This window comes from Palaemon carinicauda, chromosome 40, assembly GCF_036898095.1.
Source record: "Palaemon carinicauda isolate YSFRI2023 chromosome 40, ASM3689809v2, whole genome shotgun sequence".
Classification (NCBI taxonomy): Eukaryota; Metazoa; Arthropoda; class Malacostraca; order Decapoda; family Palaemonidae; genus Palaemon; species Palaemon carinicauda.
The window spans coordinates 53436752-53459853 of record NC_090764.1 but is presented as its reverse complement, the minus strand read 5'-3'; the positions used below and the strand labels follow the sequence as shown (position 1 = coordinate 53459853).

At 41.4% G+C, this 23102-nt stretch overlaps 1 protein-coding gene across 2 annotated transcripts in view; it reads right to left on the bottom strand.

Annotated features, from left to right (window-relative positions):
- The window catches only part of LOC137631793 (uro-adherence factor A-like), a 258626-nt gene that overhangs the window by 186257 nt on the left and 49267 nt on the right, over positions 1–23102 (bottom strand). For both annotated transcript variants that reach the window (XM_068363762.1, XM_068363763.1), the window contains exon 3: positions 17405–19820. In XM_068363762.1, the coding sequence (XP_068219863.1) occupies positions 17405–19820 (2416 nt within the window). The remainder of the gene's footprint in view (positions 1–17404; positions 19821–23102) is intronic.

Genomic DNA, 23102 nt, shown 5'->3' with positions numbered 1-23102 from the left:
GGCCGCGATAGCTGAAACCCCCGAGATGTAGGAACACCATATTCACGTATTTATTCAACATGTATATTCAGACTTTTAAAACCTTCCCTTTACGTAGTACTGTTAACAAACTACCCTTTAATGTACAGAACACTGAATGCATGTACTACAGTACCCTAAACTAAAACAGGCACAAATATTAAGGCGATTTTATATAATGCGTTTCCTAAACACGCCAAAAAGCACGATAAAAAATGACAACCAATGTTTTGTTTAAGTTTATCTCTGATCATAATGAAGAAATAGACGCATTTACACATCTGTGTATAGGTTAGTTTTTACATCGACAGCAATCTTACCAAGTATTGATTATATGTTGATTTTGTTATTACCAATGTTTTACTTAGTTTTTCTTAGGACTTCCAAATAAATGAAATGAATGCCATTTATATAATGTTTTTCTTTATGGCGCCGCACGAAACGGAAACCTTCCATTGGTTTACTGTACGCTCCATCTTCGATCGTAATAAACAAACGAAGGCATTAAACGCGCATTATGAAAGTGATAAATAATGATATTAAAAGCTTTTAGCAAATATGTTATTACAAATATTATTTACCGTATCTATATAAAATCCTACATACGTAGCAAAGCAGGAAAACAATTTTTTTTTTCTTTTTTTTTTTTGGCGTTTAATCAACAATAACAAACTGCCGCTAATGACCGAATGATAATTTACGATAATTCTAAACTGTTACTAAAGATGATTCTCCATTCCATATCCAAAATACTTTTCCTAACTTCAATTATAAGTCAACTTGTACCCCCCTCAATTATGAAACCATCTATAAAAAAAAAAAGGAAGAGTAGAAGCAAGTACTAGGCTGATTTTTAAAGTTGTCGAACAATTAAGTTACCGCTATAACGTTCGATGTGACATAGTGCGAGATTGGAGAAAGTAAGGAAAATTGAATCATGATTGATTTTCAATATAAATGAAACTTTGTAAAGCAACAAAGATTTAATGAGAGAGAGAGAGAGAGAGAGAGAGAGAGAGAGAGAGAGAGAGAGAGAGAGAGAGAGAGAGAGAGAGAGAGAGAGAGAGAGAGAGAGAGAGAGAGAGAGAGAGAGAGAGAGAGAGAGAGAGAGAGAGAGAGAGAGAGAGAGAGAGAGAGAGAGAGAGAGAGAGAGAGAGAGAGAGAATTGTTTTAAATGTAATAAACAAAAAAATATCAACTGTATAGATGGTTTGAATAAGTTAAGAAATGGTATAAACAATACTTCGTACGCGCATATTCTTGAGACCGGCAGCTAGACGCCAGCTGATCTGATCAGAGCCAAAAGTAAAACAAAAAGAAGTCAACAATACTCGATTTTTAAAACACACCCGAAATTTAAAAACAAAAGTACACGCTTTCTTAATGTGCAATTAACTATTTAAAGAGTAGCAATTTTCCAGAATAAAATGATGTTGCCCCCAAAAATACTGTAGTGGTTTGCTGATGAAATCGGATGCCATATTTAATGAAAAAAGTCCGCGAAGTCGTGAATCCGCGATGGTCGAACCGCGAAGTAACGAGGGCTCACTGTACTCACCCTGCCGGCTTTCTGCCAGCAAAAGATTGTACTCTGAGATTCTGTCAAAAACCAAAGCCGGACACTCACCGGTAAAGGTGGGAGACAGAAAAACCTTAGCCTAGTCAAGCCGGAGTAAACTACTCTATGGCAAGACCAGAAAAGGTTGCCGCCTGTGGCGGCACTCAGAGGGAAAGAGCGCTTACACATAACTCTCCACAGGAGACAAGTACTGTAACGATTTATATAATTCTAGGAGATATACTATCTCCCTTAGAATCAATAAAACGATACACAAGGGTAAACGGGGAAATGTCTGAAAGTATACATCGCCTAGGTTAGGTAACCTAGGCAAGACGAGATCTCGGTTACCTAAATCACCAAAACTCTAACGTGTACGATTGGCAAAGAAAGAGGAAAATTATGCATACCATAAATATCTTTACAAGTATAATTATGCCTAAATAGCTTTCGTAATTTATAAATGCTACTTCAACCGGGAAAGTCGTTCTGCTAACTAAATAACACATGCCTAACGAACGACAGCGCCCATGGCGCCTCCGGTAACAGGCCTAGCTCTTAAGCACAATAAATTACTCTAATTTCACCGTGAAACAGGAGCTAAAATTATATACACTAAAGAATCAATACTCAACTTTCCAGAGGCGAAAGAATCTGGAGATTGCATAATAATGCTCACAAAATCGATCGAAAAGGTTAGATCAACAGGGAACACCACCGTGCGAATTCGCTACAAAATTAGGAATAACCGCCATCTTGAATATGGCGCCATCTTGATCCTCAATAGTAGTATGGGAATAGGGAACTCTTGATAACGGCTCCCCTTCCAAATTTGCCACTCTTCCCCCTCGAGACGAAAACGCTATTCGGGGTGAAGATCGCTATGTGTCGTATCAAGCATACGTCCCCTGAATTATACGATATCCTTAAGAGAAAATTTAAGGATATTCGCGCCAGGAGTTAGAATTCTGTAGTTCATATATCCCTTGGAAGCTACTATTAGGAACCTTCCATCAGGATGACATGGGTCGAGCCCAAAAAAGAGATTGTATTCTTGGTGATTCTCCTCTTGACCCTACCCATGTTCACAAACTTGTTCACATCCGTGTGAACTGCCATAGATCATATAAGATGACGTCTCCACATTTATAGTACTTGTTAAAAAATGAACTGAGACTAAGGTTTAGGTACGGAAGCATTTAATCTGGAAGGATCTGAACCTCTGGATAGCTACAGCTGGAGTCTGAGGCTTGACAACATAAATGAAGTCGAGTGTTACTAGAACTCCATTCCCTAGCTGAGATATGTCGTAGAAGAGACCATGTATTTTGCTGTCACTCATCGCTGAGGCCAAAGCGAGAAGGATAACATCGTCTTAAAAGTCAAGTCATATTCTGAGGACTTACAAGTGGCAGGAAGTACAGTACTCCTTTCCAAGAGCATGGTACAAGAACTACGCTCCAAAGAGGTGGTCCAACTTCAGATTTGGGAGCCAGTACGTTCAACACTCTGAAAGAGGAGTGACAGTTCCGTCGAGGAAAAGTCAACTCTGTTCAAAATAAGACGTGGCTCAAAGCCGAGCGGCATCCTGTCATGGTCGAGACCGAGCAGGTCTTTCCTCTCCAAGGTACATCAAGCTTCGCTGTCCTGAGGAGAGAGATATTGAGCAGTGCAAGGCTTCCACAATCTCAATACTAGTTGATAGACCACTTTGCCTGATGAAGGTGTGGATTAATGATTGCGAAAAGCCTCTCAGAAGGACTGGATGTTGAATACCCTCCAGGTGAGGGGTCGTAGGGCCAGAACTGATCATGTTATGAATAGCTCTTGAGAGGAGAGAACAGTTCTCTCAATAACTCTGCCAACAGGAATCTGGGTATTATTCTGCTTGCTGCCACTGTAGAACTATCAAGGTCATCGATCGCTCTGCCTGTCCTTCTATGAATGAGTCTCCTCCTCAGACAGAAAGTGGGAAGAGCATAGGCATTCCACGAATGTCGGATGTCCTATACTACAGGTGTCTATTTACCCCGTACTGGTTAACCATACCTTGGAAACTTCCAGATATGAGAAGTCCTGATCTGACATCTCGTCCACATTCCTCATAAGGACAACTTAGAAGGCTAACCGAGGGAGAGAAAAATCCCTCGAAGCCCAATATCTGAGTCAGCCTGATCAGAATGACTACCAAGAAGTTTCCTTGTTTGTGAAGGTTGTCTGACACTGAATTGGGAGGCCAAAGGTAATCGAGTTGTCTACCATCAAACTCCATCTTCTAACGGCTAGAGGGACCATAATCGTGCAAAAACAAAACTTTGCGTGTTCTATGCCATGCCAAGAATACCTTGTTTGCCTATTCTATCACCATCGTGCTCTGATGAAGACACTATAGTGTGAAAAGAAGGGAGTTGTTAGAAGAGATTAAGAGTAAGAAACACTGCGCTCTAATCCAGAAAGACTTGTGTGGCACTGCCGATAGGTGTTGGAACATATCTCAGAGGTAATGTGGAAGAAGAGAGAGAATATAAACTCCCCTCATAAGGTTGGTGATTTGTACCTGGCAACTCGGGGGTCTCTCTATTATATTGATCCTATTGGACTATTTAAGTCTATAGAACCCCTGCTAGTACATAATGGAACAGTTGCCCCTAGAAGGAACTTCAGGTATGACTTTTGCCAAGACCACCCAAGTTAGTCAGGCACAGCAATTATTGCCTCCGTAGGAGTCTCGCTTGAGGAAGGGACGGCTGTTTCTTAGAGTCTTTATCGCTGACTTGGGCGGAGAAACTTTGTCTCTTTTTAGAGGTTATTTGCCTTTTTTTTAAATTGCCACTTCTCATGGCGATTGCCAGAATAAATTCTAGCAGTTTTATCCGAAATGAGAATAACCCCTAAAAGGGTGACTCAATATCGGAAAAACCTCTCCACTGTGTCTGCTAGAATTTCATCACTCGTCTAAGAGACAAGGAATGAATGAATGAATCAATATAAAATTTAGACCTAAAGCAAACCACTGGGGTATCAAAGGCCATTCAGCACTATATAACATAAAACAAATCAACCATCCCTATACACTCACACCATTTGGTATCATTTTAACTTAAAAAAACTAACCACATAATTTTAATACAAAAACATCTCAATGTGAAATAAGAAGGGATTAAAAAGATTAAATAAATAACTTAATCAAATTAATCAAAGCTCGTGATATAACCAATACTCTGCATAAATTTTTTCAAGTTCAGGGTATTACAATTTTCCCCTAGTATATCTCTTCACAGTTACTCCTGGAGCAAATGTGTCCTCCTCTGAAGATTAAAACCAGGTCAATCAACTAAAATAAGTTTAGTATATTAAACATATAAAGAGGAGAGGTCCCCTTCTTTTGTTTCTTTTGTTTGATGTCGGCGGGCTCGGAAATTATTTTGGGATTCACACATTTTGATTTTGTTTATACATACATACATATACCAAGGCACTTCCCCCAATTTTGGGGGGTAGCCGACATCAACAAATGAAACAAAACAAAAAAGGGGACCTCTACTCTCTACGTTCCTCCAGCCTAACAAGGGACTCAACCGAGTTCAGCTGGTACTGCTAGGGTGCCACAGCCCACCCTCCCACATTATCCACCACAGATGAAGCTTCATAATGCTGAATCCCCTACTGCTGCTACCTCCGCGGTCATCTAAGGCAACCGGAGGCAGCAGCAGGGCCTACAGGAACTGCGTCACAATCGCTCGCCATTCATTCCTATTTCTAGCACGCTCTCTTGCCTCTCTCACATCTATCCTCCTATCACCCAGAGCTTTCTTCACGCCATCCATCCACCCACATTTAAAAAAAAAGATTAATATATCATTATTTATTAGCAACTATAAGATATATAGAATGCAAACAATAACTTTACAAAGCATTGAAATGTATTTTTCTTTTATATTTTTTTTAAATCAAAATTTCACAGTAATAAATTAATTAAGAAAAAAAGAAAAGCCAGGAGGAAATTCAATGTTATTGCTTAAAATACACAACAATCAGTCATTACAATGTTTTTGAATCTTGACAATATCTTTACAACTAACAAAGTAGATAGAATTTGAAATGATAAAAATGTTTTGAGAAAACTCATTTTAAGTTTTTTTTTACTTACCTTCACTGATAGAGCTCTTAGGTGATAGCTACAAGGCTCCTGGTCCCCTATCTTTCTAAAGATATAAAATCCCCTCTTATGATACGCTAAAATAACAAATTTCTGAGTAATTTGTATTTTTCCTAGAATACAAACCTGGAGCTATTTATAGGGTATACTTTTGGCGTAGCTGAAAACGAGCCATGATAATTTTAGTGAGGGATAACTACCCCATCCGCTAGTTTGTGGGTGGGGGGTGGGGTAGACTGGTTACCCCGCTCACTCACACCTCTCGGCTGAGTAACCACTTTGCTTTATGGCAGGACTTCTCGGGGGACAGGGTGGCGGGACAATTTGTATAAATAGCTCCAGGTTTGTATACTAGGAAAAATACAAATTACTTACAAATTTGTTATTTGTTCTGGCGTAGATACAAACCCTCCGCTACTTAAAGGGGTGACTAAAGTCTTAGGAGGGAGGAAGTCCTCACCAACTGGCCTTGGTCATGACCCGGGGTCCTCGCTATTTTGATATGTGATCGATAGTAGAAGGAACCCTACCCTCACTAAAATCAAGTGCCAATAGGAGGTAATGCACTGATAGTGGCCTGCAGAAGCTTGTGTGTGAGTGGAACTAGCAGTGTGGCTTGTCTTTAACATAGGAACTCGAGTACAAAACCTATTGTTTTTAAGACTTACCCAATACCCTCCATCAAAAAGGTATTGGGGACGTAACAAAGTATTCTTTTATACTTAGGAGGCACAAGGGAAATGAGTCTTACCTGCAGCGAGGTGAAGTCAGCTATGCTGAGGCTTGCGGAGCTGTTTTCCTCAGAGGGGAGAAGGTGAAAGGAAGAAAGGAGCCAGTCATTCTTACTCATTCACCCCAGACTAATCTGGGTAACCTCAGCCCTCAACCCTCTGCTACTTGTGCTTCAAGGAGCCTGAGGTGTTTAGACCATTTGTTGTGCGACCACCACAGGACCGATGGAAAAGATCTCCATGTTCTTGTGGGCTACGTCTTTGCAGGTAGTGGGCCGTGAAGGTCAATTGACACTTCCACATGCCCACTTAAAGTATCTGCGCCACAGAGTAGTTTCTTGAATGCCAGGGATGTAGCAACGCCACTGACGTTACAATCTCTGGGTCTTAGGATGGAGGAGGGTCTAGATTAAGAGCAACCTTAATTGCCTTCCGATCCCCGAGGGGAGGGAAATCATTGAGATCCACCTCTTGACCTTCTCCGTGCTGGTCAACAGTGCCGACACACGGGGGAGAGCTGGTATCGTTCTTTTAAGGTAACCCCACAGACTCCTCACTGGGTAAAACCCCAGTTGATGGGTTTTCGGTTACCGAACGAAGACTCTTTATACGAAATGGGCTGACCTAGGGTACAGCACACTTGGATTTTGAGTCTTGGTAATCCACTCAGGGACGCCGCTGAGGATTACTTCTCCCCATCTCCTAGAGTAAGAGACATCAGAAGATGGATCATACAACACACTAACTCTCTTGGTCAAAGCCCAAGTGAGTAGAAAGGCCGTCTTCCATGTAATGAAGCGATCTGCTGCCTGGCATAAAGGTTCATAAAGAGGGGCCTTCGGGGACTGAAAGACCCGAACCGCGTTCCCAAGATGAAGTTGAGATCCGACGGGGGACAAGTTTACTCAAACTTGTATAAGTAAAGGCATCGATGGGAGAGAATCCCCCTTCCACAACATCAGTCACAAAGGACCGAACACTTCGCCTGGATGACCGACGCTGAAAAGTGTCTGAGGTGCCTAGACATCTTTTCTGCAACTTGTTGCGAAAGGTCTCTCTGAGAGAGGTGGTGTAGGATCGTCCCAGGCATGAAGTCGAAGCAAAGCTACGGCTTAGGAAAGTATTAGCATGTGGCTGCTTGGAACATCGTGTCGTGGAGGAAGATCTCTCGGAACTCCGTCAGGAGCTGCAGAGGGTCCGGGAACCATTATGCGGGTTGCCATAGCGAAGCTATTGGAACTCCGTCAGGGGCTGCAGAAGGTCCGGGAACCATTCTGCGGGATGCCATAACGAAGCTATTGGAGCCATTGGTAAGATCTTGCTTATCCTAACTTGGCTGAGGACTTTTTCAACAGACCGAATGGGGGAAAAAGAGGACACCTCTAGGCTGCCCCACCGATCTTGGAATACATCTTGTTTGAGGGCCTGGTGTTCCGGGACTGGGAAACAGTCGAGCGGGAGCCTGAAGTTTAGGGCCGCTGCGAGCATAACCACAGTTGGGGACCTCACAAAGTTAAGACTTTGTTGGATACAAGATGATTCCAAGACACTAGGAGCCCACTATATGGGTAGTTTTGCAAGCACATGCCTGTACCAGGAATGACGCGAGCGGATGGGGGCAACTAGTTGTCCTCTGTCCATCTGAGGGTTCATACTGCTAAATGGTTCTCTAAGAGCGGTGAATGCTGGTAACATTCTGAATCGGGCCAACGGATGAGGATGGAATGGTGCGGCATATGGACCCCCCTCTTTCAATACGAAAAAGAGAGCATCAGAACCACAGGGAAGACGAGAAGACAGGCTTCTTCGCAGAAGCTCTTGTCTGCCACCCATCTTCCGCGGATCATCCAGCGGTGAGGGGGGGGGAGTGCATAGCAATAAACACATCTAGAGATGATGTCGAGACATGTAACTATTTGCATGTGTTTGCAATGAAGGGGAACAGCCTGTCCTCCCTCCAACTGCCACCAATCCAGTGTGGTTGGCCGAATAAGACCAATACCAAACGGTAAACCAGTTAATCAGTACAGCTTATGTTATAAGAGCGAATCTCCATAGAGATCGCTGTGAAAAAATTAATATTATCGTTAGGAAAAATACAACTTACTTGTTATTTTTTCATTATATATGTGTCCTCTGTTATACTGTATATATTTTTGGTCCTAACATTTGTCAAAAGAAATTCTTTTTTTGCAGCATGCCCTACTCCCTGTAGGGTTTGGAGAGACAACTAGAATGTGAGTCAAGCCGAGGCACTTGTAAAATAATTGGAAGGGTACTGCATTATCCTGCACCTGTTTATGTGGCTAGTCAGCTTGATAAAAAAAATTGGTATTGTAAATATTTCTGCCCTGCTACACGAGTCACTTCCCAAACTTGTAATTGACATCAGTGTTTTCTGAAAGTGACCAGTGACCTACCTAGATTTTAGAAAAACATTTTAAAGGGCGTCATAAACATTAATGGTTCGCGGGAGCTATTGAAGTGGCATATCTGGTCGTAGGCTCAAGAAGTGAATTCAGATGTTAGGAGGAGAGTGACTGTGTTCGAGTTTGATCTGAGTGGTTCTAGAGTTGTCAAGGCCCCTTCCGAGAATGAGAGATTTGGGCTCAGCTGTTGTTGACAGAAGGTTTTCGGTGACAAGGGAATCTTGTCGCAGTGCAGGTTTGCAATTGGAGATTTCCTGGACATTGCTGTTGTGGGCCCACAGAGACCTGCCCAGCGTCGTGTGCGGCCATACTGTTCCATGGTTAAGAATGTTTAAGTAACTTTGCAGCTTAGTGGTGGACAGAATATTGATGCGGACAGTGTTGATTTGAGAGAAAATTATTGCAGTACAGTATTTCTCACAGTTATATGTTCTTTAAAGATTGTTCATTAGATAGTAAGTGTTCAAGTTTATTACCGGTCATTACAGATGTCATAAAACCATAGTGTTGCAGGGTTCTCCTTTAAGCTTAGTTCTGTAGTAATGTTTCTTTTGTTTTGGAGTCTGACTATGTTGAGAATCCTAATATTTCTAAGTCTTTCAAATCCTCAGGTTCTGTAGTCATGGTCTTGTTAGGATTTTAAAGTTCCGTTTTGTAATTGTGTAGTGGTATATCTTGCATTTAACTTAGTATTTTTCTCTTGCTTGTACAATATGCAGTAAGACTATTCTTAAGTGGTCATTTCTTTTGTTTTTTCTTCTTATCCTGAGGCAGGAGTGTAAAGGGATGGTAAATTTGTCTTTAATTGATTATTTGAATTGACAAAACAATGTTGATGTATTCCTAACAGTTTTTTTGTTTCATTTACAAATAAATATTTTTTTGCTTTTATGAAGACAAATTTATTCCAGTTCCTTACAACACGGTGTCCCTTTCTCAGCCAGTTTTTTTTAATCTTGCTAATAAGTCATTTATAATAATTTTTTCCTCAAACACTATGTCCCGTTACCAGTTAATAAATTTTCTCTTTCACCTAATGTTCTGACCCTTACTTGAACTTGAAGCTATCTAACCTTAAATTCAAGCTATTTACATATACTGCTCATTTTTCTGAGAAATGAATCAACGTTCATCTTACATGTTAATCCAGCTAGCCCAAGGAAAGGGAATTTAAGAAGGAAGTAAGATTCTAGCTGGGTCCCCTTGCCCAGTATAAATCAAGGGGTGGTGCCCCGTGCTCTGTTCTTTTGACCTGTTACCTAGATTTTTGGGTATTCCACCGTTGTATATTTTTTGTGTAGTGAACGTCAGGTTGTGGTCGGCATTCAGACACTAGGCAGCTCGGGTGCTACCTCTGGCCACAGTCCGCAAACCATTACATCGCTTTCGGGACAGGAGACTGTACGGTAATCACCAAACGCATCTAACCAAACACAAGAGGGGATTGAGACGTATCTTTGATCTATTGTTGGATGGGTAAAAAGCATAAGTCTACTACGGAGTAGTAACACCGAACTGTGAGCATGACAAGCATACATGCATAGTTCGACTTAAAGTCGTGTCCGGAACTCAGTTGGAGAATGTTGAAAACATTCATAACAGAGGATTCTCCTTTTTAGAACAAAAAAGTTCGTACTTCTCCGTCTCCAATCGGTAAACTAGCATATATATTAAATGTTCCCTACTAGGGAACAGATATGCTTATGAGAAGTTTCCAGCCAAAGCCTTTGTAGGAGACTAAGACTTCCGATCGGGGGAAAGGAAAAAAATGCCTATAAGAAAGCAGAACGTAAATGCCGTATGTCTGGTTACAGGAAAGTAGCCAAGTAATGTACTGAATAACCTGATTTCAGTAAGGAATACAGTATAACTATACAACTTAATAGAACAGAGTTCAAATTGCAAGATGTATATAGCCCTTATTGGCAGAAAGATCGCTTGCACGCATATGTACTTGTCCATCTGCGCTAGCGCATGCGTATTCTCTGCCTCCAAGAAACGTTTGCAACGAATCCGGTTGCGGGAATAATGTATGTGCAACGAATCGCAACATTATTGCCCAAGGAATTTTTGATCGCTGACTAACTAATATATTTTTGAATGAGAACGCACATGTTCTCAAACAAAATATACAGTTATAGAAGCGATCATTTCTCCTTTGGTTTACCCCTCCTCTTTATATGAGGGGCTAGCCAGTGTTCATTACTCAGAAACGGATGTCTGGTTACCCGTGGGCAGGGATTGAAACATTCATAACCGTAATGAAAAGTTGCCAAGGCTGTTGCTATCGTTCTTTAACGTCAGCTAACACTGTTCCTTTGGGACTAATTGATCGAGACAATAACCCTGTAAGGATAGAATAAAAAGTCTCAGAGGCCTATCATGTGAAACGGCAAGTTGTTGAACCCAGGGTACAATGGCGGGAGAGGCTGACTCAAACAGTAGAACCAGAGTTTAAGACAATAACCTCACGGTTTTGTCTTGGCTAGAGCTCATGGTCTGGGAAGGCTTACGGCCTTCATGAAGTTTAACTACACCTGTTAAGGTTCAGTAAAACTTCTCAGGAACGAGTCTCCCGAAAAGGGTGAAGTCTCGTATGTGGGGGGTTTGCTTCAGGAAGACCAGACATAATTGCCATCGAACGCTTTCTCACTAGAGAGAAAACTACCGTCTTATTCAGGCAAGGCCTGCAAGGGGAAATGAACTGGAATGTAAAGAATTTTTTCATTTCCCGCTGATTTCCGTCTGCTAACCAAACCACTCGAAGTAGGAAGGTGGAGGGAAGATGACGGTGGTTCATTCGAAAACGAAAGGATCGGTGCTCGCGAAACCAGCCTAGCTGATATAGTAATCAGCTGGGAGCGTAGCGTGACGTATTAAGTCACGCATTTCGAAGACCCATCCCGTAGATAGGGAGGTCGACCATAGGGTTTTCAGAAAAAAACACTGGATCACAGAAACCGAGAGATTCGGATGAGAACCTAGGGGTTCAGAATCTATTTGTGAATTCCTTTCTCACAACCTTAAAGGATGTTGTGACGAGAACCTGCAGGGACTCTGTCACTGATTCCTGATGGAATTTTCCAGGAATTGTGTTACGTAAACCCTCCGGGGTTCAGAAGACCAGGACCCAAAGGAACTGTGTCACAGTTACCTGTAGAGAGTCACAAACCTCTAGGCAGTAGGCATCCCTCTGTCATAAGAGTAAAACTCTTGATGACGATGGGCGCGCGCAAACACTTCACGGGATGAGAGTTCGAAAACTCTTGCGCGCGCGATCACTTCGCGCAACGAGAGTTCGAAAAAATCTCTGTTATAAGAGTTGTTCGCGCACTTCAGCTGATTAAGCGCGCCTAGTTGTTCGCGCGCATAAGGTTGGTCGTGTGCGCCTAGTTGTTCGCGCACAGTGTTGGTTGCGCGCAAAGGTTGGTCGTGCGCGCCAAATTGGCCGTGCATGCCAATCCAATCGTGCGCGCCAGATCGGTCATGCGTGCATAAGGTTGGTCATGCGCACCAATTTGGTCGTGCGCGCCAAATTGGCCGTGCATGCCAATCCAATCGTGCGCGCCAGATCGGTCATGCGTGCATAAGGTTGGTCATGCGCACCAATTTGGTCGTCCGCGCCAAATCGACTGTGCGGGCCAGATTGGTCGTGCACCAAGTCGGTCGTGTGCGCCAACTTGGTCGTGTGTGCCACATCGGCCATGTGCGCCAATCCGATCGTGCATGCCAAATCGGCCGTATGCGCCAATTTGGTCGTGCGCGCGATAGCTCTCAGCGTGGCAAGAATACTCACTCCTACGTTCACCCAAAGGTTCACGATGGCATGTGTTGTGTGAGCGCGAACGATCAACACAACGAGAGTCCGCAAACTCTCTATCTTATAAGTATGACTATCGTCACGAGAACACGAAGGTTCACGTGACTAAGGGCACGAGAGACCAAAGGCCTAACTTAGCCTGTGTTGTGAGACCCCGAAGGGTCAGCACAACGAGTAACCGAAGTTTCCCTGTCACAAAACACCGAAGTTAAAGAGTGACTAAGTTACGAGTCCAAGGGTTCAGCGTAACTAAAGTTACGAGAGCCCAAGGGTTCAGCGTAACTAATGTTACGAGACCCCGAAGGGTCAGCGTAACAAGAAACCAAAGTTTCCCTGTCACAAAACACCGAAGTTAAAGAGTGACTAAAGTTACGAGAGCCCAAGGGTTCAGCGTAACTAAAGTTACGAGAGCCCAAGGGTTCAGCGTAACTAAAGTTACAAAAGCCCAAGGGTTCAGCGTAACTAATGTTACGAGACCCTAAAGGGTCAGCATAACGAGGAACTGAGGTTCCTCTGTCACGAGACACCGAAAGGTCAGCGTGATTGATGGTACAAGTTCCGGAAGGCTCAACATTACCATCATTACGAGAGCCTGAAGGTTCAGCGTAACTGAAACCCGAAGGTTTTGAGCAGAGTCCCAAAGGATTCCTACTGTCATGGGAACCTGCAGGATCAACATGACGAGAGTAAGAAGGCCCACGATCACGCCAGCCAAAAGGGTGATCGTAACGAGACCCCAAAGGATCAAGGAGAACCAGCAGGTTCAAGATCTAAGGATAACACCTCCGCAGGGGAGGTTTGTTCTCCCAAAGAAGAACATCGCTTAAGATAAGGCTCTCGCTCCGCCCCTGAAGGAGAACCATAAGCGTAATGGGGGACCGCCGATGCCCAGAGACGGTCTTCTCTCAAGAACGAGAGACTCGTTCCCCTGAAGGGGTAACCTGCTTCAGAGAAAGCTCTGCCACTGCCCCTGGTGGATCAGCAAACTCCTACAATTTATCTCTCGCGAACGAGAGTTCTCCCGAAGGAGATCGCCTTAGACAAGCTTTCTCCCAGCTCTAGGGGAAAAAGCATAGGCGTAATAATCTCTTTCTCTCGCGAACAAGAGAGAAGTCCTCCTGAAGGAGGACATCGCCTAAGACAAGCTTTCTCCCAGCTCTATAAGAAAAAAGCGTAGGCGTAATAATCTCTCTCTCGTGAACGAAAGAGAAGTCCTCCCGAAGGAGGACATCACCTAAGGCAAGCTTTCTCCCAGCTCTATGGGAAAAAAGCATAGGCGTAATAATCTCTTTCTCACGAACGAAAGAGAAGTCCCCAAGAGGGAGGACATCACCTAAGGCAAGCTTCCTCCCAGCTCTATGGGAAAAAAGCGTAGGGGTAATGATCTCTTTCTCTCGTGAACGAGAGAGAAGTCCTCCCGAAGGAGGACATCGCCTAAGACAAGCTTTCTCCCAGCTCTATAGGAAAAAAGCGTAGGCGTAATAATCTCCCTCTCAGGAACGAAAGAGAAGTCCTCCCGAAGGAGGACATCACCTAAGGCAAGCTTTCTCCCACCTCTATGGGAAAAAAGCGTAGGCGTAATATCTCTCTCGCGAACGAAATAGAAGTCATCCCGAAGGAGGACATCACCTAAGGCAAGCTTCCTCCCAGCTCTATGGGAAAAAAGCATAGGCGTAATAATCTCTCTCACGAACAAGAGAGAGAAGTTCCCCTCGAAGAAGGAATAAGCCTTAGACTTGCTTTTCCCCAGTTGAAGGGGAAGAAGCACAGTCTTCGGCGACGAGGTAGTAGAAGCAAACTCGTCTGCTTTCCATCAACAAGCCTTGTTCACGTTGAAGGTTGACAACGGTTGCTACCTCCTAACGTAGGCAGTTCACGAGCCACCACATGAAGAGCAGGATAATGAACAGGGCGGCTGTCGATTGGCCTTGTATTCTACGTCGCTGCTATCGGTCGAAAAGAAAATAAAATTTGTGATTGATTACAATTCATGCTCCGCTGCACAACATGAACTATTCGAGGAATAAATCACCTTCATTGTAAGATAATTCCTCGAAAGGGAGAACTGTTATACACTCGGAAATGAAACAAACACACGGAATGTTGAGAAACTGCCGACCATTGGCACAGGGTATGACGGCAAGGTAGGGGAGTAGTATAAACACAATGACAACTCCATAACGGCGGAGGTCGTCGGATACGTTGTCAACAGTAATTAAAGTTACAAGTATCTCACAACATAAATGTATATTTCCATTTAACGTATACATATATACACGCATGTATAAGTATAAGATAAATGAAAACACACACAAGAGAAAAAGAATCAAGGCAAGTCTTTGTGGAAGAGAAAGGCAGCATGTCCGTCCTCTACTGTGCCATAAAGTAAAGTGGTTACTCAGCCGAGAGGTGTGATTGACCAGGGTAGCCAGTCTACCCCAGCCCCACCCGCTAACTAGCGGATGGGGTAGTTATCCTCACTAAAATTATCATGGCTCGTCTTTCAACAACGCCGAAAGTATATCCCATAAATAGCAGAGGGTTTGTATCTACTCCGGAACAAATTAATGATAAAAGCTTATGGACGTGGGGGTTCATAGTTGCCAGCTACTCAATGTTGCCAGGTTCAGTTGTTTTAGAAGGCACCTGGTTTGTAGTCGTCACCATCTGTTCGTAAATCCTTTTTCTTTTTGCCTTATATCCTGACATCATATTTTTCTGTTTTTCATTGTTATGGATAGTTTTACACCCACATCCTGCAGGGTCCCTAAGGAATAGTATCAATGAGCTAGCAATATAGTCAATATTGTGCTCAAGGGCTGCTACATGTAATACACTGAACACAAAGGTTGTTTACTAATCGGAACAATTGCTCTAACACACATTGTTATTGGTGCCCAACGTATCGTAAAGAAAGCACCAAAATATGAATATAAACATAAGTATTGACAAGTTTTCTCAGGATGTTATGATTTTAGTCGTCGCTATGGCCAAGATAAGGAAATTCTGGGTATATAGGCATGGACAAATTTGCCTTTTTAGCCTGTAAGGAAGCTTCTAAATAATCTTTCGTCTGGCAATGGACCAGACCTTTTACAGCGTAAAAATTGTGAAAACAGAAAATGGCTGTGTGACCAAATATGGCTATTTTCTAGACCACCGATACCCTTAAAATGATGTTATCTCTCGTGTAAAATTACAAAATGAAGATTTATCCACCGAAAGGTAGATTTGTTTCAATTTTGTATAGGTGGTCAGTTCAGACCATAGAGCCTGTCACTTATTCTTACAGTGAAAATGTATCATTACCTCCCACTGGGATGATGGTTCCTTTCTATGAGGTGATGATGTAGTAATGACCTCACTCGTAGAAGATGAATTTCAGCAACTGAGGTGTTGTGTCGAGTTCTGGTGAGCCTGTACTAGAGGGTCCCCCTTATACACACTGAGTCCATGCTTTGCATGTTGATACACTGGAACCAGAGCAGGGGAGTCAATATTTCTATGGTATCCATATTGTATTGGAATCCCTATTCTGCTTTTCACAGAAAAGTCCTTGGAGACCAAACAGCATATTAACCCATACAAAAAAAAAATATATATTTAAGCACTGAAATTTCAGCCTTTACACCTACCTTTGCACTGTACTAAATCACTGACTTCCATCTTTTATCCAAGGAAAGACAAAAGAGAAGTAGCATGATCTGAAATGCCCTTTGCTTCCTGAAATATAATTTCCTTCTCCTTTTACTTCCAACCTTAATCACAAAATATCTTTCTCACCAACTTAATATATGCTGTCACTTGTATATCCAAACAACTGCTGCATTCGGAACATCTCTTCTGATTACACTTCTGGCCACAGCACACGGTGCACAAGAAAAGTTCTACCTCTCTAATTAACATCTTACTCATGAACTAAGTAAAAAAAACAGCCACTAGAGAAAGTCTACCATAGATTGATCAAATAAAAGCAACATTATACCGGTAAGTTTCATAAGATAAATATCCCACCGCTAAATGTGACCCTAAAAGCTTCAAGCAACTCCTTAGACTTGGACACACCCTCAGTTGAATTTTCATATTCTGAGAAGCCTGTAAAATTGTAAAAGAGGCAAGGTGCTAGTATGTTACAAATAAAACTGAGCAAAGACCAAAATTTTGTTTATATGAATCATAAAGTTGACTAATGATAATGACATCTGGCATGAATAAAAGTGTGTCACCACAGTCCAGAGAATGACGACTTTTGCCACAGTTCCCTACTATAGCAAGCTAAGTCATATAAGAGGCAAGATAGCTACTGGTGTTAAATAGGCTTGTGAGTAATGTACAGGTACAGGTTTTTTTTCCTGGGGAAGAAATTCAAAATTTCATCGTGGTTAACGAAGCTACGCTTCCAAATAGGTAAGCCTTATGAGTTCCATAGAAGATTCACTGAAATACTATATCCTTCTGGTTAGTTAAGACTCATTGAAACATCAAGTCTACAAGTCAAATGTATATAATCATATTTGTTTCAAATAAGCATTTGACTTCACTTAAATCCTTTTAAAAGATGAAAAATGGAATAGAAATAAAGCAGTTTTTCAATACTACTCATGCATTATACAAGGATTTATATTTGTGTAGCAGCATTGTACAATTATAGAGAGAAAAGATAAGCAAACAACCTTGACTAATCCTTACCTCGACGTCTTCCTCCCTGAGTTTTAAGTCGTAATGGGCCCGGCTTTATTTTAACTTGCTTGGTTTTTCCTTGCCTTGTTATGCTATCAACCAATCTGACTGAACTGGCAGTATCGATTACTTTCTTACTGTCAGCCTCCTGAGATAATTCTGTAAAATCTGATGAATCTCTAATAATAACATCAGAGTTATCTTTACCTTTAATTTCATGTGCCTTATCAATACTTTTAACTGGTGGAGTATGTCCTGAAATCTGAATGTTCTTTGACTTTACCAATAAAGTATTTGCATTTTCATTACTCTGTGATAATTCATCATCACTATCTATAGTAAGCCTAAATGTTTTCCTTGGTCGTTTAGAGGAATTTTTCACACCACTAGTACTTGGTTGGTTGTGTACATCAAACTCAGACACTATAGTAGTTTTGATATGATTTTCTTTTGATGATAACTTTTTGTCTTTCTCATGATCACTTTCTTGGCTATTCAGAAGTATTTCACCAATATCAAAGTTAGTTTGACCTGACTCTGTTTTTGATGATGTTTTCCTACATTCTATTTCAGAATTTTTCACTGGAGTCGCTATTCCTTTAACAGATGGAGATAATCTAGGTACAGTTGGTATTCCTTTTTGCTTAAAAGATGGAGATTGTCTAAGTTCAGATGGCATTTCTTTCTGCTTAACAGCTGGAGATAATCTAGGTACTCTTGTACTGGAGAAGTCAAAATCATCTAATTCACTGATAATACTAGTCTTAATAACACCAACATTATGTCTATTTTCAATTTCTTCATCATGACTCAGCTTATTCATTTTCCGGCTTGAACTCAACTGGAGAGCCCTTCTCTTTGAATTCTTCTTCTGAGCATCAAGCCAAATACCACTGTTATCACCATTTTCAGGAGGCATTTCATCTGAAACCGAAGATTCTTCATCTACAGTAATAAGATTTTTCCGTTGAGAATGTCTGGTTACCATACGCAATGCTTCTTCATCACTGTTTGTTTGAAGATCTTCAATCTGCCTTCTTGAGACTTTTGGAGGCTCAAGAGAATCTTTAACTCTTTTGTCTACTTTGATAGCAGCAGGCCAAGGCATTCTGGAGCTTAATGTTTTTTGGTGACTTTCCAATGTTAAAAAATACTGATTGATCAAATTCAAAATACGCTTATATGCATTCGAAGGAGTTTCATCACAATTCCTGAAATATGTTTTTTCTGGGTTCTCAAGTTTTCCAAACTTTCTTTTCAATGTTACATCATTTTTATCAGTAAAAAACACATTAAAGTCTTTCCCTTCCTTTTTGTTTTGTTCTACACTTTCTTCCTCACTATCAGAAAGACTTAGTCCTTGAAAAATAGGCTGCTTATCTACACACTTAACATCCTTTCTCAATGATTCTGAATACTGCTCAGGACTGTCCATTTCATCACTTTCTATCACATCTAATTTCCTTTTCAATCTATTTTGTGGCACCTCTCTTTTATAAGTTCTGTTTTTCAAAGATAGTTGAACTTTACTTTCGTCCTTATTTGAAATAAGTTTTTTAGTAGGTAAAAATAGTTCAGTGTCACTAGTTTCCTCATCTGACATTGGCTCAGGAGAAGCTGGGATAACTTTGATACCTCCAACATGAGAAATTTCTGAAACTTCTATAGTTTTATCCTTGTTTTGAGGCAATTTTTCATTGCCCAGTAACAACTTTCTTCGACCAACTACAGGTGATATGATGGAATCCTTATCTTTATCGTCAATGAGTCTACTTAAACGCAAGTTTTTTGCACCTGCAGATGGCTGTGAGGCAGAGTAACTTTCAATTTCAGGTTCTTGTGATTTGGAATTTGGAGAAGGCACAGTACCCTCACTTTGATATCTTCTGAAGGAAGGTCGGGCTTTCACAGGTGAAATGCTTGAAATGGGAGATTTTGCACATGAATCATTAATGCGTGTTATATCTGACAGAGTTTGTGGCGATTGTTTCTGAGTTTTGACTGATGGACTGCATGGCATAGTTTTTAGTCTAGAACAACTTTTTATAGGACTACATGAGCTGTCTTCATCTTCAGATTCTGATTCTGAAACTTTAATAGTTTCTATGCAATTCTTTATAACATTTTCATCTACTCCAAGTTTGGCTGAGCTTTGAGAAAACATGAAAAGATCTTCAGATATTCTTGGAGACTGGCGGGAAAGTAAACAAGAATTACTTGAAGACTGAATAGGGCTACCAAACTGCTTTTCTGTTGATTTGCTTGGAGTTTTTGGTAATTGTGATAAGAGGTCTGGAGTTAAAGACCTGGAATCTGAGTTGCAGTCAACTTCACAACCTTCATTAGACAAAGTTTTACTTGAATTTCCACTGACTACGTTTTCTTCATTCTCATCTGAATTATTAGCAACTTTTCCAATGTTTACCTGGAAGAGAAATACAGATATACCACATGTAACACTAATAAATTCAACAGTCTAAGTTCAGAATACAGTTCCCCACTTTACACTGATAGGTAAGTGAAAGTACAGCTTTATAAGCTTTAAAATACTTAGTACCCTCAATACACATACTAAAATTAAATGGAAATATCAAATTTTTTCCAGTAATTTGTATTTTTCCTAACTATACAAACCCGAGTTCTTTAATAGGATTATACTTTCAGTAAAACTGGGTACTACTGTTAAAACTTATAACAAAGTGGTGGTAGCTAGCCGGAAGGTGACGGATAAACCCCATCCACCCAAGCCACTGAGCTCCCACTTTCACTTTAAACCTAATAATTGCTGAGTGGTTGAGGCTAGGTGGGTAACTTAAAGGATTCATGTTTTATAGTTAGGATAAATACAAATTACTTTGAAATGTTGTGATTTGTTCCTACACACATAAAACCTTTGTCCTTTAATAGGAGACATCTTTAGGAGGAAGTTCCTATAACCAAACTGGCTGGTTTAATTTCCTATGAAAAGTCAAATCCCTCTAGTCCTGTACAGGAGTGAAAATGAAGACTCCTATCAACCTCCTAATGTCCTGGCCACAAAGATATGACACTACCAGGGACTGGTAGACGGTCATGAAAGAAGCTATATCTGTATAGAGGATATGTTGTCTAAATGTATTGTCACTTATGAGAAAGTGAATGCTCGAGTGCTTGGACGAGGATTAAAACTGGTAGGAGAGAATGACCATGAATGGGAGGTAAATCAGTTGTTGTTTGCGGATGATACTGTACTGGTAGCAGACACAGAAGAGAAGCTTGACCGACTAGTGACAGAATTTGGAAGGGTGTGTGAGAGAAGGAAGTTGAGAGTTAATGTGGGTAAGAGTAAGGTTATGAGATGTACGAGAAGGGAAGGTGGTGCAAGGTTGAATGTCATGTTGAATGGAGAGTTACTTGAGGAGGTGGATCAGTTTAAGTACTTGGGGTCTATTGTTGCAGCAAATGGTGGAGTGGAAGCAGATATACGTCAGAGAGTGAATGAAGGTTGCAAAGTGTTGGGGGCAGTTAAGGGAGTAGTAAAAAATAGAGGGTTGGGCATGAATGTAAAGAGAGTTCTATATGAGAAAGTGATTGTACCAACTGTGATGTATGGATCGGAGTTGTGGGGAATGAAAGTAATGGAGAGACAGAAATTGAATGTGTTTGAGATGAAGTGTCTAAGGAGTATGGCTGGTGTATCTCGAGTAGATAGGGTTAGGAACGAAGTGGTCAGGGAGAGAACGGGTGTAAGAAATGAGTTAGCGGCTAGAGTGGATATGAATGTGTTGAGGTGGTTTGGCCATGTTGAGAGAATGGAAAATGGTTGTCTGCTAAAGAAGGTGATGAATGCAAGAGTTGATGGGAGAAGTACAAGAGGAAGGCCAAGGTTTGGGTGGATGGATGGTGTGAAGAAAGCTCTGGGTGATAGGAGGATAGATGTGAGAGAGGCAAGAGAGCGTGCTAGAAATAGGAATGAATGGCGAGCGATTGTGACGCAGTTCCAGTAGGCCCTGCTGCTTCCTCCGGTGCCTTAGATGACCGCGGAGGTAGCAGCAGTAGGGGACTCAGCATTATGAAGCTTCATCTGTGGTGGATAATGTGGGAGGTTGGGCTGTGGCACCCTAGCAGTACCAGCTGAACTCGGTTGAGTCCCTGGTTAGGCTGAAGGAACGTAGAGAGTAGAGGTCCCCTTTTTGTTTTGTTTCATTGTTGGTGTCGGCTACCCCCCAAAATTGGGGGAAGTGCCTTGGTATATGTATGATGTATGTACTTATGAGAAATGGGTTCACATAGATTTGGAAAACCTGCCTTGTTAAGAAAGGTTACTCAATCATGTATCTAACATGCATCTAGCGTCTGTTCCAGCAAATAACAGGGCAACTCCTGTACCTTAGGGAAGGGAGAGAAAGAAGAGGTAAAAGGGCCAGTCAATCTTACCTCTCAGTCTAGACTTCTGTTGCAACAACCATCTTATATTAGATGTTTCTTGTATTATGAAGGAGTCAGCTTTGCTAAATGATCTGTGGAACTACAATACCACCTGGGTAAAGCTAAAGGCATCCAGAAACCTGTGGGTATATACCTATAGATAATGAGCAGCGAATGTTTTCTGCTACTACTGAATTCTTGTCTTCAAGAATTGCACCACTAACAGCTTCTTTCTGAGATTGATTGATTAATTTGAAGTTTTCTGGCATCTTGACATCGAAGGTTATTAAAGCCGATGTCGTTTACTATAAAGAATAAAAGAATATTCAATTAAAATTATAAAAGCAAATACATCATCATAAAAGTTAAATAGCTTCTGAAATAAATCTGAAAATGGCACTAGTATTGTTCGACACATCATTTCCAAGAATCTTGGCAAGGATGAACCTGCCATCCTCACCTCGAGCCTCAAACAGATATCTATTTCTTTCCGTGCTATAAGAGGGGTATTCAGTCATCAAATGCCTCACTGTCAAGGGTATCAAACATTCATGGCAATATGGTTAATTTTAGTCAGTTAGACGAAACTCATGTGTCATTCGAGTGACCAATGCGGAGAAAACAAAGAGTAATCTCCCACTTTTGGGGCATCACATTATACCTCCAATGGGATATAACATTCGTTATTTCTCTCATCTTATTTTCATCTAACTAAACTATCCCAGCCACCTTTTGAGATACTACCACTAGAGATTATGGAGTCCTTTGACTAGCCAGACAGTAATGCATTGGATGCTTTTCTCTGGTTACAGTTCACTTTCCCTTTGCCTACACGTACACCGAATAGTCTGGTCTATTCTTTACAGATTCTCCTGTTCTCATACACCTGACAACACTCATATTACAGTACCAAACAATTCTTCTTTGCCCAAGGGGGTTAACTACTGCACTGAAATTGTTCAATGGCTACTTTCCTTTTGGTAAGGGTAAAAGAGACTCTTTAGCTATGGTAAGCAGCTCTTCTAGGAGGACAATCCAAAATCAAACCAAAGTTCTCTAGTCGTGGGTCTTCCACTGTCTTGGGTTAGAGTTCTCTTGCTTGAGGGTACACCCAGGCACACTATTCTATCTAAATTCTCTTCCTCTTGTTTTGTTAAAGTATCTATAGTTTATATAGGAAATATTTATCTTCAAGTTGTTACTGTTCTTAAAATATTTTATTTTTCCTGGTTTCCTTTTCTCACTGGGCTATTTTCCCTGTTGGGGCCCCTGGGGTTATAGACTCCTGCTTTTCCAACTA